This window comes from Ruditapes philippinarum, unplaced genomic scaffold, assembly GCF_026571515.1.
Source record: "Ruditapes philippinarum isolate M1 unplaced genomic scaffold, ASM2657151v2 ctg394_1_1_1_1, whole genome shotgun sequence".
In the NCBI taxonomy this organism is placed as follows: Eukaryota; Metazoa; Mollusca; class Bivalvia; order Venerida; family Veneridae; genus Ruditapes; species Ruditapes philippinarum.
Genome location: NW_026864337.1, coordinates 194128 through 208748, shown reverse-complemented (window position 1 = coordinate 208748; position 14621 = coordinate 194128). Strand labels below are relative to the sequence as shown.

The following is a 14621-nucleotide window of genomic DNA, read 5'->3' as shown; positions in this document are numbered from 1 at the left end:
GCAACCAATATGGAGCGTGTTTTTTGCCTATGCTACAAAAGCGAAAGATCAAAAAACTATACTCGGTGGCTATGCCCTCTCGTACAAATCAGGTAGCCTCGTGTTTCGATGCTCTTGCTATTACTGAATGTATATTGACAACAATGAATAGAAAACTGATCATAAATGAACGAGTATTGATATACCCAAAACTCAAATATTTCAAACCTACAAGTCGTGACTAAAGCGTAAATATAACTTAATATATATATATAACTTGATAATTTAATTGAACGCTTGTCTGTAGAATTTGTGTAATTGAATTACCTTTATTGCTTTGAATTTGGTGCTATTCGTTTTACTTTAGTTTTTTTCCCGTGGTATGTCAATAATATTTAGTCTCTCCCTTATATTTGTATATACAAGCAAACTATATCTATTACATAGTTAAAAGATTCCCCCAAGAAAACAACATCTTTTTAAATGTCGTTGAATCCTTAATCAAAATACCCTTTATCGACTGATAAAGTGCTTTTATAGTGTGTATGTCATAATATTAATTGTATCTACCTCATGTTGTATAACCATGCACCTTGAGAGGAAATGAAGAACTCTGTATGTCTGTCTGTCATTAAGTTCAATATGATACAAAGCTTAAGCTACTATGCAGAATAAAGTCTGGCCAGATTGCACGGATGTCTCTATAATGGTGACATAGATCAGCAGGTAAAAGGTTACTACATGTTCAGTTAGCCATCGCATATGAATAAAGTAATTTGAAACGAAGAAAGTCGAAAACACGAAAGGGCGATTATGAAAACACGAAGGGACGAAGACAAAAACGCGAAAACATGGTTGGACGAAATCTCGACAAATTCAAGTCGATAATTATCACTTATTCGTCATCAACAGTTTGAAAACTCAATACTGTATTTCGTCTCAGAAAGATACAAAGTCACGTACTATAAATAATTCCTTAATAATCAAGCACGTTATCAATTAAAGAAGTTGAGATATTTTAAAAATTGACAACTTATTGTGATTTATATAAACGTTAATTTTAAGATGCTATGCATTTTATTGAAAGTAACAATTACGAAAATTTGCGTTTTTTAAGTAAAGTACGATATATGCACATTATAAGGGCGTTACTGTTAAAGTCATAATATATATGTAATGAAAGATTACAAGAGCATATAATGTTTTTTTTTTTATAGAAATGACGAATTCTTGTAATGTTGTGATTGTTTTGTATTTATCGGAGATACTTTTCTAGGTGTATTCATTTTTTTTAATGAAATGGATCAATCTTGCAGGCACTTTGTGTGCACTTACATACTTAATGAACTAGACCGTCGATTTGATTATGATGAAAGGCTGGGCCTTGTAACATCTTTCGAGTCTACTTCCTTTAACTACCCAGTACTTGTGTCAAATAAAAGAAGAAGAAAAACATTAGCTCTTATTTCTATGGTGTCTGTGTTGGGAACATTTTTACCACAAGGCAACCTTTTCTCCTTGTAATACTGAATTAAATTAATATGAATTTACTTGATTCATAACGAAGATCAATTCCATATATTCATCAAATTCATGGACAGATCATTCAAAAAACGGGGTCTGTGACACACCATTGTACACTTCTAAAGTTTCTGTTATCATGCTATTACATTTTTGTAGATCATGCTCAGTTTCAATTTATTCTATTATACAGTTTTATTCTGCTATTTATCTGCTATATGTATCCGAAACAAACGCTTTGAAATCAAATTTATTTTAATTTTTCTTTTAAATCTTCAACATAAATATTTAAGAGTAAGAGAATGACATTGATTTTTAAACATCAAACACGTTTAATCCCCTAGGTGATTATAGTATATCCCTTGTCAATTTAATGCAAATATTGACTGAAATCGTTGTACCTCTAAATAATTTTAGAACGAACGAACGAAACCGCGAAAACACGAAGAGGCGAAGACGAAAACGCGATAATTATCGACTTGAATTTCTTGGAAGTTTTCGTGTTTTCGTCATCGTGTCTTCGGGTTTTCGTCATCGTCCCTTTGCGTTTTCGACATTTTGCGTTTCAAATTTCTTTTTTCATAGGCGATGGCCCTTACTGAACACTGTTGGACATAGCCCTATAAAAGACAATTTTATTGAACTGTAAGGTATATTTTGTAAATTAAAGAACCTGTTTTGTTATGAAAAGAATCAAATATTACTTTTCACTTTTAACAATAATATTTATGTTCTTCCAGCTCTTTTAATTGGTCCCCTTCATCCAACTTTCTCCTGAAGACTAATTTTTCAAAAGAACTCATTTTACATGTTTCTATATTTATTGCATTTATTTTTTACTTTCAAGGCAATTCGTGACTATTATTATTTTAACGAAAAAAATGTGTGCATTGCCAGATATCGGGTAGAGTTGACTTAAGACTAAAGTTCTTACTGTTCTCCCTATTCAAATATAACAGGGCAAAATATAAGTTGATAAAACCTTGGAATTTTGCCCGAAACCTTTTTATTTACAAATATATTGGGTTATGAAATAGATAAGGTCTTTGCCAATTTACACTCTAATGTTAGCTTTTTGTGGTTACACCGTTTTCGGAAAACGGTCCAAACCGTAAACAGAAGTAAGTTTTATTGAAACGGGGTTGTGTATCGATTAAAAAGAACCAATCAAGAGTTATTTTCCATAGTGAATATGTAAACAGTGAACGTTGTTTTGGAAGAAATGTCTGACACTTTGGTTGTCGCAGCAATTGACTTTGGAACAACTTTTTCAAGTTGGGGATTTTCGTTTAAACACGAGTTTGATCTTGATCCAACAAAGGTCACTGCAAAACAATGGTCTGGATTGGAGTCGACTATATCTTTGAAAGGTAAGTCAATACGCTGTTATGAACAACGGGAATATTCTTTAAATGTTTATGAAAGTATATCAATATAAGTGCGTACTATATATATTGCTTATTGTTGAGTTAGTGTCAGGTAAACATAGCACGTAAAATGATTTTTTATTCTCAAGTGGTATAAAGCAACCGACTTTGGACCGACAATACAACACTCTCAAATCTTGTACGAAAAGACTATTGATTACAATTTGGTTTGAATGATTTAAATGTTCAAAATAACCAATATGTACTTAAAGGTTGGTTTAAACATATTTATTTACGCTCGATTGAGAGACAAAGTCTTGCAGCTTATAATAATCACTTTCGAGTCCGCTTCATGGAACCAACCAGTACTGGTGTCGTATGAAGAAACATAGTCGTGACCTGAGTAGGGCTCAAACTCATGATCTCTGGGTTGAGAGGTAGACACTTTAACCACTAGGCCACTGCTCCCCTTAGCGGCCTTATACGACCTTAAAGGTTAGATCTCTTGATAGAAGTTCAACATCGTTTACGATGCGTATCATGCTTCACTTTCTTTATAACTGCATTTACATAGTCTGAGATAGTGTTTGATGTTTTCTTTTTACGGATAACAATATTAATTACAATGATTTGTAGATAAAGGACGTGTTTTCCCTCTAAACAATGGGTATTTATTCAACTAAGGTGTTTAATGTATTGTATCTAATATAAAAGAAGTGTAATCTGATCTTATTGTTAATGAAAAATGCATTATGCAGAAACTTCGCGTAGGTATGCGAATACTTAAATAATACATAATACATAGTACACGTATTGCTGTTATCATATTTTAATCGTTTTTATAATTAGTCTAATATTAAGCTCGACTTAAAATAATAATATTATTAATAATAATAAAGATGTATTGTAACAGTCATGTCTGTCTGCGTTCCCTTTGCCGTTGCCGTTTGTGTCCTTGATCATAACTTTATAAATTCTTTGTGTAATGCTTTAATATTTGTCCACAACAACTTTTGGGACAAGACCTTAAAGTAGATTAGACTTACATTGACCTTCATTGATAAATGAACTTGACTTCAAGGTCAAATGTCTAAATTTTCCTCCAATTTTGCTATTAGTGAATTAGTGAATCTAAGAGTTTGAATGAGGGTCTTTTACGCGGCCCTGTTTTACTCCAAGATTTGTGTGGTTTACTTATGAGGTTTCGTTTACATACAGTGGCAATGGTCCAAACATTAAAAAAGCGTTTCTTCAGATTGATTACGCGATGTAAGTAAAATGCACACTCTAATGGATTAAAGATACAAACAGACCATCTTTTTTTTAAAAAAAAACATCAAAATCTTTCGTGTCTGAAGGGTATTATTTGGGATAATTTCAAGCCATTTCCTTCTGAATGCAACTACTGAGACTCATTTGAATACATATGGCACAAAAGTTTTAGAACAGCTGAAACGGGACAGTTATTTTGACAATATTCTAACCAGAGCATCCAGTGATGAACAAGCTATAGACATGTATAAAGAAGACGCGTCAAAGAATCTTCGGGAGTGAAGTCCAAGTATTGAAAAAGTAAACAATCATATTCCAGGAGTTGACAGATCCACTGAATCTGAATAAAAGATTTCTGGACATTTATGGGACAATAAATCAGGTTTTCACAAGAGTGTGTGTATTTTGCTCACGTAGCCACTAAAGATAATCAAGATGACGTTGCAACTCTCGGTTAGTCGGTAAGTGATTTAAAGGATAATACTTTTTGGTGGAACGGTCTCACTTGGTGTTGTGAAACTCCATGAAACTGGTATACAAATAATGACAATATTATTAAAATGCACTTTAATTAAAAGAAGGAAATGAAAAAGAACCAAGTGTTTAATTGCAGGTCGAAGACAAGAGCACCGCTTGGCGGAGCATTATATGCCCGAACGTGTTTTTTAGTAAGGATGAAGCATTTGTAAGACATGGGAATTAAATAAAGTATTACCTCCTTCAAAAACAATCATCTTTTATAGCTGAAGGACAGTTACTGTTTCCAAAGCTACACCATCAAGTTGTTATCTCGTAAGTAAAAATGCTACGACGGATGGACGGAAAGACGCCAGGGGTATAACATAATATAAGCAAACGTTTTGGTACATATAATTAATGTACTCAATATAAGTGACCATCCTATGAAGTTTGACAGTTGTAAAACTATTAACAACATAAAGATCATTTGATATTGATGTTTGACCTTGTGACTCTAATATAGATATGGATCTTTTATTCAATATAGGCAATCATTCTATGAAGTTTGAACACTTTAAGCCAAATGGAACTTATGTTATGCTCCTGAAAGCACAATTTTCAGTGTTAAGGTCATTGTGACCCTGACCTTTGACCTTATGACCCTAAAACCAATAGGGGTCATGTATTGGACATGGCTGTTCATCCCATAAAATTTTACAGCTGTAGGTTGATTAATACTAAGTTATTGAGCGGAAACTGTTTTTAGTTTTAAGGTAATAGTGACCTTAACCTTTGACCTTGTGATCCCAAAATCAATAGGTGTCTTTTACCTAAATATGGACAATTATCCTATGAAGTTTGAATATTGTGGGCCAAATGGAACTTAAGTTTTGCTCTGTTAACTGTTTTCAGTTTTAAGGTAATAGTGACCTTGACCTTTGGCCTTGTGAACGGTCTTCTACCCAATATGGACAATCATTCTATGAAGTTTGAATATTGTGGGCTAAATGAAACTTAAGTTATGCTCCTTAAACTGTTTCAGTTTTAAGAATATAGTGACCTTAACCTTTGACCTTGTGACCCCAAAATCAATAGGGGTCTTTTATCTTATATAGACAATTATCTTATGAAGTTTGAATTATGTGGGCCATATAAAACTAAAGTTATGCTCCGGAAACTGTTTTTCAGTTTAAAGGTAAAAGTGAAAGTGACTTTTGACCTCGTGACCTCAAAATCAAAAGGTGTCTTCTATTCAACATGGAAAATCATCCTATAAAATTTGAATATTGTTGGCCAAATGGAACTTAAGTTATGCTCCGGAAACCGAATTTCTAACGGACGGACGCCTTGGGCACAACTTAATATGCCCGGAAGAATTTCGGGCATATAAAAAAGAAAGCAAACAAAACGGGAGAATGTGCCACCTTGTGGAATTGACATTCATATATATTCAACGTTAACAAAATTATGGCATGCTACTGCTCTTGTTTAGAAACTCAAAAATGTGAAAGATGACGCAGAATATCTGGCTGTAGACGACTTACGAGAAGATGAAAATTCGTGGATAGTTTGTGTTCAAAGGAAAATTTATAATAAGGACTATAACAATATTCAAAAGAAAAAGCAGTCCGGACTACAAAGTCAACTCGGACTGGTTATCAACAGCAACTGATTATTGCACTGTACTGGACGTTTAGGCAACTCTTGCCTGTTGGAAGGAGCAAGACTACATATTTTACTACATCACAAAGAAAAGTTTAGTGAAATGGTGATTCAAAGAGGACATAAAGAGTGTATGTACTAAGGAATATCACATACGCTATCCAGAACAAGAGATACTACTTGTCGGATAATCCATGGTCGTTCAGCGGCTAAAACAGTATTATTTAAAAGTATAGAAATTCGATCCGCTAAAGTGAACTTCCTTCTAAGAGTCTAATAGGCAGACCTTCGAACTTACTTTATCTTCTTGAATGTGATAAAAATCTTATTATATAAATGACCAATTTGATAAAAATACTGAGAAATGTGCAAAGAAACTAGATAATATATCAAACAGAAAGTCAGCGAAAAAAAAAAGCAACAACTAATTTTAGTAAACATCATGTAAAGTACAATTATGTAAGTAAAGGTGATACAATCCTAGACATATTTCATACAAAGTTCTATGTATTTTCAGTTTCTCAAACAATAAACAATATATCCTTCCATAAAGGAGGGCATGAAGACAATTTAATACCGGTGCATTCTTTTTCAAACTGATTGGGACAGTGAAACAAAATGTATTGAAACGCTCAGGAAGAGAAGAAGCATTTTATTTTTGCGTATTGCAGTGACTATATATAATTTGTATAATATTTTATTTCATGTATTGCAATTATAAGGCACTTTTGTGTAAATCATTATACATTTTCATTGCGTTTTTCTAATTATATAAATAAGCTTTAGTTAATCAATTCTATATAATGTACAGATACTATTATTATATTAAACAATGATGTAAGCTCAATGTTTTAGCTAACATAGCGATTACTTAATGCATACTCTGTACAATTTAATGCTGTGTCTTTGAATATGCTTCTTCTGACTTAATTGTATTTTAATACTCCGTTTAGCTCCTTTGGTTTGAACGCCAATATCTTATGATATTACTTTAATCCTGATAACTTTCTCGCCATTTAATTCCCGTCACAAATATATTCACGTGCTTTTCATGACACCATGGTTTAAACTGAGACCGCAAAGAAGGTTAGATATGAAAAGGATTTTGCTGTGAAGTGTATAAGAAATATAAGAAAAGTTTTGGATTGTAAAAGTTAAACTAAAAAGTGTTTAAAATTGGATGTTAAATTGGATATTAAAAGTAGAAAGGAGAAAGTGTTCTCTTAATTTCATTGTGTTTACAAGTATCTTCATGTCTATCAAACTTAAATTAACATTGTCTCATGTGTTACCTTGACCTGGAAAGTCAATTTATCTCATTTTCACCGATTATTGCTATAATTGGCTGGTAATTAATCAATGAATTATCTTCATACTTGGACGTAACAGCATTTTGGACAAGACCTTCTTAAAGGTTGAACTGACCCTAATCTTGACCAACAGACATGACAAGCGTTGCCTCCTGCGGCTCTTGTTATATCTAATGTTTGCTATATTCGCCGTTCTAATGAATTGTGATACAGTATTTTGTTTAAGGGCAATGGTTTGTTAGGCTATTATAGACTGTAGATAATTAAACTGTTCTCTTCTTACTTCTATTCATTTGCAGAAATAAAACATTTTAACAGTCAATTGTCTTGATACAAGTTACTGTAGTTTGTAGGTGTGTCTTCAAGTAACATAAACAGGGTTTGTATAAAACTTAAAGAAAGTAGATAATCTTGTTCATGAATTTATTGGTTTTTTGTGTATATTAAATGAGATCATACGAGAGTGGGTCAATATGTAATGCAATATCAATTATATTTTCTAATCTAGCTCGTGATTCTTGTGTTTGTGTAAACTATGATATGCTTCAAAGTATCTGCTTTTAAAATGATACCAAAATCATGTTCGTAGTCAACCGATTATGAATTTATTCACAATTAAAAAATACACCTTACACGAGTAAACGCTCAGTTAAAAGTGATGAAATAAGGGCTTACATAAAAACTCGAGCAAAATTAGGGAACCAGGCTATAAATCTTTATAATGATATTTGCAATCTTTATGACAACAATGAAATTGAACAATGAAACCGTTTCGAGGCGTATGCATATATTCAAAAACGGGTACGAGTCAATTAAAGAGGCCGGTAAGTCTGGTTGTAAACGCTCCATTTCTGTAAGGGGAGATTATTTCGAAGAGTTAAAATAAAAAATTATGAACTGTTTGCTCATTTTTAAAATTCATTGACCATTTTGCATTATATAATGACCCATCCTCGTACATGTGTATTATGAAAATAATTGCATTATTAATTGAGGTAGATAACATATATTACCGTCTGCAATTCAGACGTTAAATTGCCAATCTTAATCTGATTTGAAAGGTTTGTATTTAATTTTCAAAATGGATATCAATATATACATGTAATTTTATTAATAATGTTACGTAATAACACATTAGTTTGCAAAATTACAAATATCCTTTATCAATTATCATTGGTTGTGAACATATCAATGAATGATTTGCAAACATTGTAAGTTGTACACTGTAGATTCAGTAATCATACACATCTATTCAAATATAAGATATTGACATGGTTGTAACAACCTTTATGCCGTTTTAAAACAAACTTTCTAAGTTATTTCGAATTTCAAATAAATGTTCATTGTTCAATTCAAGGACCAACAACAATTTTGATTAATCCTGACGGGAAAACGATTGATAGTTTTGGTTTTGATGCTGAAACGAAGTATGCCGAACTTGCAGAGGAGAATCAGCATCAAAAATGGTACTACTTCAAGAGGTTCAAAATGCAGCTGTTTGACAAAATTGTAAGATTAAAATATTTTCATCAATGTATACTTCTATTCTAAATGATTTAATTATAACAATGTCAATGATACCACAATGAATCTCGGAATAGTTTTCACTTGAATTTAGCGCTTTTCTTTATTCTTCTCGTCGATCAAGAAAACTTTAAAAGATATTAATCAGCTGCACTTACATCTTGATATCTTTAACTGTTCGATGACAAATTTCGTCTTTTTTAGCCTTGAATAAACAATTTAGGTAAAATCTTTATTTTATTTTATTAGGTAAAAACAACAAATATTCCAGTACCTGATAAATAATAACCAGGAACACAATTAATTAAACGAAATAATATCAACATGACCTATCTTCAAATTGCATACATTTTGTTTATTAAGGGACTTCAAAGAGATTTTACAATTGAAGATGCCACTGGTAAATCTCTGACAGCAAGAACAGTGTTTTCCCTATCTATAAAATACTTGAAGGATGATCTTATGGACATGACGAAGAGAAGAGTTCTTGACGAACACTTAAGAGAAGATGATATAAAATGGGTTTTGACAGTGCCAGCCATATGGAATGACGTAGCAAAACAGTTCATGCGAGAAGCTGCAGAAGATGTACAAAATTTTATTTATTTTAAAAAGATATTCTTTGTTTTCTATCCTACTACCTACTTTCTAAAATGAATGCTATTCAAAATAGTCAATTGCCATTCAATGTGTTCATACTTTAAACATAGAAACAGAGCCTTTCAATGAGAATCACTTTTTTATGTTTGACTTTTGTTTTTGAACATTAAATAAACATACAAGCATGTGTTTTGCAGTTAAAACATTGCAGCTATACATTTTGAATAAATTTTATGTTCAATAAAAGTATTTTACCTAACTATCATAACAAACGTTGCATGAATCATGTGAAGGGAGCAAAAATAATTTAAGGCAAACCTTATCAATAATTATGTTAATATCATATTGTCTAAGAAAACAATGTATTTTACAAAAGACTGAAAGATTTCAGCACATTTTGACAAACAGCTTGTTTATAAAGTGTATAATTATTATAATTTTGAACACTAGTGATCTGAAACTCCTTTCAATTTTAATTTAAATAATGAAAATTGTCTGTCTGTCTGTTTGTTTGTAAAAATGCTATTACATAATTACATTTTATTGGTCAGGCAGGCATAAAGGCTGAGAACTTGGTAATTGCACTTGAACCAGAGGCTGCATCATTATATTGCCGACACATTCCCACAACAATAAGTGACAACTCTCTGTCTAAACTAAAACCGGGGAATAAATACCTAATTCTGGATGCAGGAGGTAACTTAATTTTAACTTTACCTGAACGTTTCTTTTCTTTTTTTGACCTGGCGATTTCTCTAAACTGGAGCTCATTCGTGTCAGCATTTTCATTTGCAAATTGTTTCCACATGCCTACTTTTTTATGAACAAAATATAACATAAAATACTCTTAAAAATATTACACATCGACTTTGGCCGCTTTGCTACTTTGGAGTTTGTTTTATCTAGTGGACATTTAATTTGCTGGCTATGGCAGTGTATTTATATTGAAGTGGCAATATTTCTAACAATCAAGACCTGCACTTTCCCTGCAAGGAATTTACACAATTCGTATGCAAACAGTAAAATCATCAGAAATGTTTTAAACTATATATAATGGACAAATACATTTTAAAAGTATTGGTATTTTCTTTAACTTAAGGTGGAACAGTGGACATTACGGTACACGAAATCACTAAAAATGGAAATCTTAAAGAAATCTATAAAGCAAATGGTGGTGACTGGGGTGGAACAAAAGTTGATCAAGCATTCGAAGATTTGATTTCTGAAATCGCAGGTACAATGTATATATAATTGACTGTACTTTCATTTTTGGTTGTTATTCAAACTATGATATTCCATAACGAGTCTGCTGTATTTAACTTTTAAGTCACACAGATTGCACAGTGTGACCATTTGGTCAAATAATGAAAATATTTGAAATGATAATACTTTATTACAAAACAATTGTTTGAGTTAATATGAATACGTAATGTCCTTGTGAACATTAAGAATATCTATAGTGACAATATTTAAGAAAATCTTTTAATTATAAGTATACGTAGTAGGTCACTTGCGGATAAATTGACTGATCAGTTTTCCAGGAAATCGACCGCCGAGGAATAACCAAAATGGTGCTAAAATCGAAGTAAAAACAAACAAATAAACAATCAATCAATCAATCAATCAATCAATCAAACAAACAAGAAAATATACATGTTTAACTCAGTTTCTACTTTTTCTTTTTTCAAAACTATCTTTTTTTAAACTTTTCGTGTTTATGTAACATATATGACCTCGTCATTCATCATATTTTCATATATATAATCAGGCCCAGGTGTAATGGAAAAATTCAAAGAGGATTATATGGATGCGTACCTTGATCTGATGAAAGCTTTTGAAGTGAAGAAAAGGGAGACTAAGAAAGGAAAACCTGTAGCTTTCAAAATACCCGTTGCACTAATGGATTTGGCTGAAGACATGACTGGGGAAAAGATTCGAAACACTATATCAAAATCTAAACACCAGGAATGCATTCGACTTACCGGTGATAAATTGAGGCTTGATTGTGACATTATATATGGAGTATTTGAAAAATCTATTAAAAGCATAAATGATCACCTACATAAACTTTTTGAAAATCCTGAAGTGGCTATCTGCGATGCCATACTAATGGTTGGCGGTTATTCCGAGTCCCCTTTGTTACAAGAAAGTATCAAAGAAAACTTTTCAAGCAAGAAAATTATTGTTCCTACAGATGCAGGTTTAGCTGTTCTGAAAGGTGCTGTTATATATGGTCATAATCCAACTTTGATAGCACAAAGAGTTTGTAAGTATACGTATGGGATCGAGACAACACACACACAAAACTCTGCATGCAACCACCCTCCAACAAAAGTAATTAACATGAACGGAAAGCCCAAATGTGATGGGATATTCAGTTCACATATCCGAGCGGGAGATATAGTTAACCTCGGCGAAGAGATAAGAGAACAAATTTACCATCCACCAGAACCTAATGCTACAGCAATAAGCATCACAATATACTGTACATCGAAACGTTATCCGGACCTTGTGACAGAGGCAGGATGCTATAAACTTGGCAATGTTGATATTCCAATGCCAGATACAACAGGCGGTTGTGATCGACAAATAGGTGTATCTTTTCTATTTGGTGGTACAGAAATAGAAGTCAAGGTCAGGGATATTACGACCGGAACACAGAAACGGATATCAGTAACCTTTTGGGGATAAATATCGATATGCAAATAAATGCAACAGTCTAGCCAGGATAAAAAAAGTATATTCTCATAGCCTCAAACTTCAATGGTTAAGATTTTGGAGAACTAAGAAATTGAAAATTATTATAACAAAGTTGTTAATTTTAGAGGCTAAATATTTTAAATGGTTTACTCATTTCAATCTAGATGCTTCTTTGAATCATTTGTTTTAAAACATTCTTTTTTCATCAAGGTATCAGTTGAAAATATGTATTAAAATTGTATTTGTCATTTAGATGTTTATATAAGATAATGGTGTTTTAAATGCACTTTGTTGAATTTTTGACTTTTAAAACCTCCTTTTATTATATGTCGGGTTAAGATCATCCACAACAATTTTATCTTGGTATCTAAAAATGCCTAAAAATAAGTTGACTCTGTGTTATCTCTTTTATTTCAAGTGTTTTTGAGTTTTTTTTCGGCTTGTTGTTATTAGACTTACAATGAGTTTATTGGGTTTTGCGAGAAATTTTCGCAGATGAAAAGATGATATATTGGTGTTTTGTGTATTATTTTTTTCACGTAGCATAAAAACGTTTTTCAATCAATTAATGTTGTCACATAGTTGCCAAAATACAAGATTTACACAAGTTATTATTTGTTATATTCAAGGAGGTCTACAAGTATAATTAAATGTTTGGACTTATTTTAAAGTGAAATTATGCTAATGTTTTCAATAATATATTTCAAAAGATTGACTATTACACTCTATAATGGTGATGGACTAATAACTGATAATAAAATATAGGGCCTACAAACAACCTGATATATAAAACGACTACCCTTTTCTTAAAGAGTATAAGGTTGCTGCTGCAAATCAAGGTTTGGTGCGTTTATTATAGTGGCAAATTGTTAATGGCATATATTTGTTTTCCATTTTACCTCATTAAGTCATTTTGTAATTTTCTTTGTTTTTTAGGTTAAGCGATTCTTTTCTACCAGTTAAAATACATGAAATTAACATCGCTTATCATATAAATAAATATCTCAGAATTTCTAAAAACCACATTTACTTACTATGGTACCATTAAGCCAACAAGATAGACCTTCAGGGGAGGACCCTAGATAATGTTGGTATAACTTTTGGTCCAACCCTTTTGTATGTACATTATATTCATGCTTAAGATATTGATGTTAGATTGTGTATTAAATTAATCATGTACAAAATATGCAATAAAATATTATTAAACTAAAGTGTATAACGTACGTGGTTATGCGGATTTTGTTTTCATAGTATATAAATTGAAAACAAATGCACAATGTATATGGCAAAATGTCAAGCTATTCCGATTTTACCTGTTCACCGACTATTTACACTTGGATGTGCATTTAAACTTTAACTATCATAAATCAAATAGATTATCTGCCCTGCAGATCTCGTTCACCTTTGTATAAGCGGGTGCTGGTGTACATTAACATTTGATAAGTTATATGAATCTGTATATCTTATAATATTTATCGGATACGCATTTATATTGTTTTACGTGTATGTATTAAGTTCTTCTACAAAATTGCATTGACAGATATTATTCAATAGGAAAAATAAGAGTTTATCAAAGCATCCTCAAGGTTGATCACGGTATCCGTAACGGGCCGTTGGAACAGTTTAATTTCACCTTAAAAAGTATTTTCACTTTGTTGTTTTTTCATTGCAGGTGACAATGACGATAACCATAATTTGTAGATAAAGGATAAGTGTACCTTCTGATCAAGGGGTAGATATTAAGCTTAGATGTTATTGTATTTATTCCATATGATAAAAATATACAGTAATTAGATATATTTCTAATTGAAAAAAATGTAGTATCCACGAGTTTTGCAAGGGTGTGTAAATTTTAACATAACATTCAGTGTGCTGTTACAATATATTATCTTTAATGTTATCATCATTTGTATTTTAAATATTAGTATTTTATAGTTATTCTTAAAATAATTATGATTATCATTCTTATTATAAGTAATGATTGATATGCTGTATTCGGCGTTCTATTGAACTGTGAAATAATACTTTCTTAGGCAGATTGTTGGGATTTTCTAGACTGTAGTGATTTTTTATTTGGTTTGGAAATAAAAGTTTTTCTTATTCTTCTTTTTCGTCTTATTCATAAACAATTAAACAGTATTTTGACCTTGTACAATATAATATAGTTAATAGGCGTATCTTCATTAAATAAAGTAATAACATGATTAGGGTTTGTATTTAATAAAAG

At 31.6% G+C, this 14621-nt stretch overlaps 1 protein-coding gene across 1 annotated transcript; it reads left to right on the top strand.

The window, feature by feature from the left end:
• Window positions 1-2608: 2608 nt before the first annotated feature.
• LOC132725256 (heat shock 70 kDa protein 12A-like) lies at window positions 2609-14278 on the top strand. The gene is made up of 6 exons (XM_060710352.1): window positions 2609-2870; window positions 8928-9079; window positions 9458-9682; window positions 10246-10390; window positions 10794-10928; window positions 11463-14278. The coding sequence occupies exons 1-6, from the start codon at window positions 2723-2725 to the stop codon at window positions 12383-12385; spliced, it is 1728 nt and encodes a 575-aa protein (XP_060566335.1). The 5' UTR covers window positions 2609-2722; the 3' UTR covers window positions 12386-14278.
• Window positions 14279-14621: the final 343 nt, after the last annotated feature.

Bases quoted from the DNA above. Each gene is read 5' to 3' on its own strand.
- LOC132725256 (XM_060710352.1), top strand. From the start codon at position 2,723: ATGTCTGACACTTTGGTTGTCGCAGCAATTGACTTTGGAACAACTTTT. The intron at 9,683-10,245 runs GTACAAAATTTT...TTTATTGGTCAG, and splicing joins TGCGAGAAGCTGCAGAAGAT to GCAGGCATAAAGGCTGAGAA. The intron at 10,391-10,793 runs GTAACTTAATTT...CTTTAACTTAAG, and splicing joins CCTAATTCTGGATGCAGGAG to GTGGAACAGTGGACATTACG.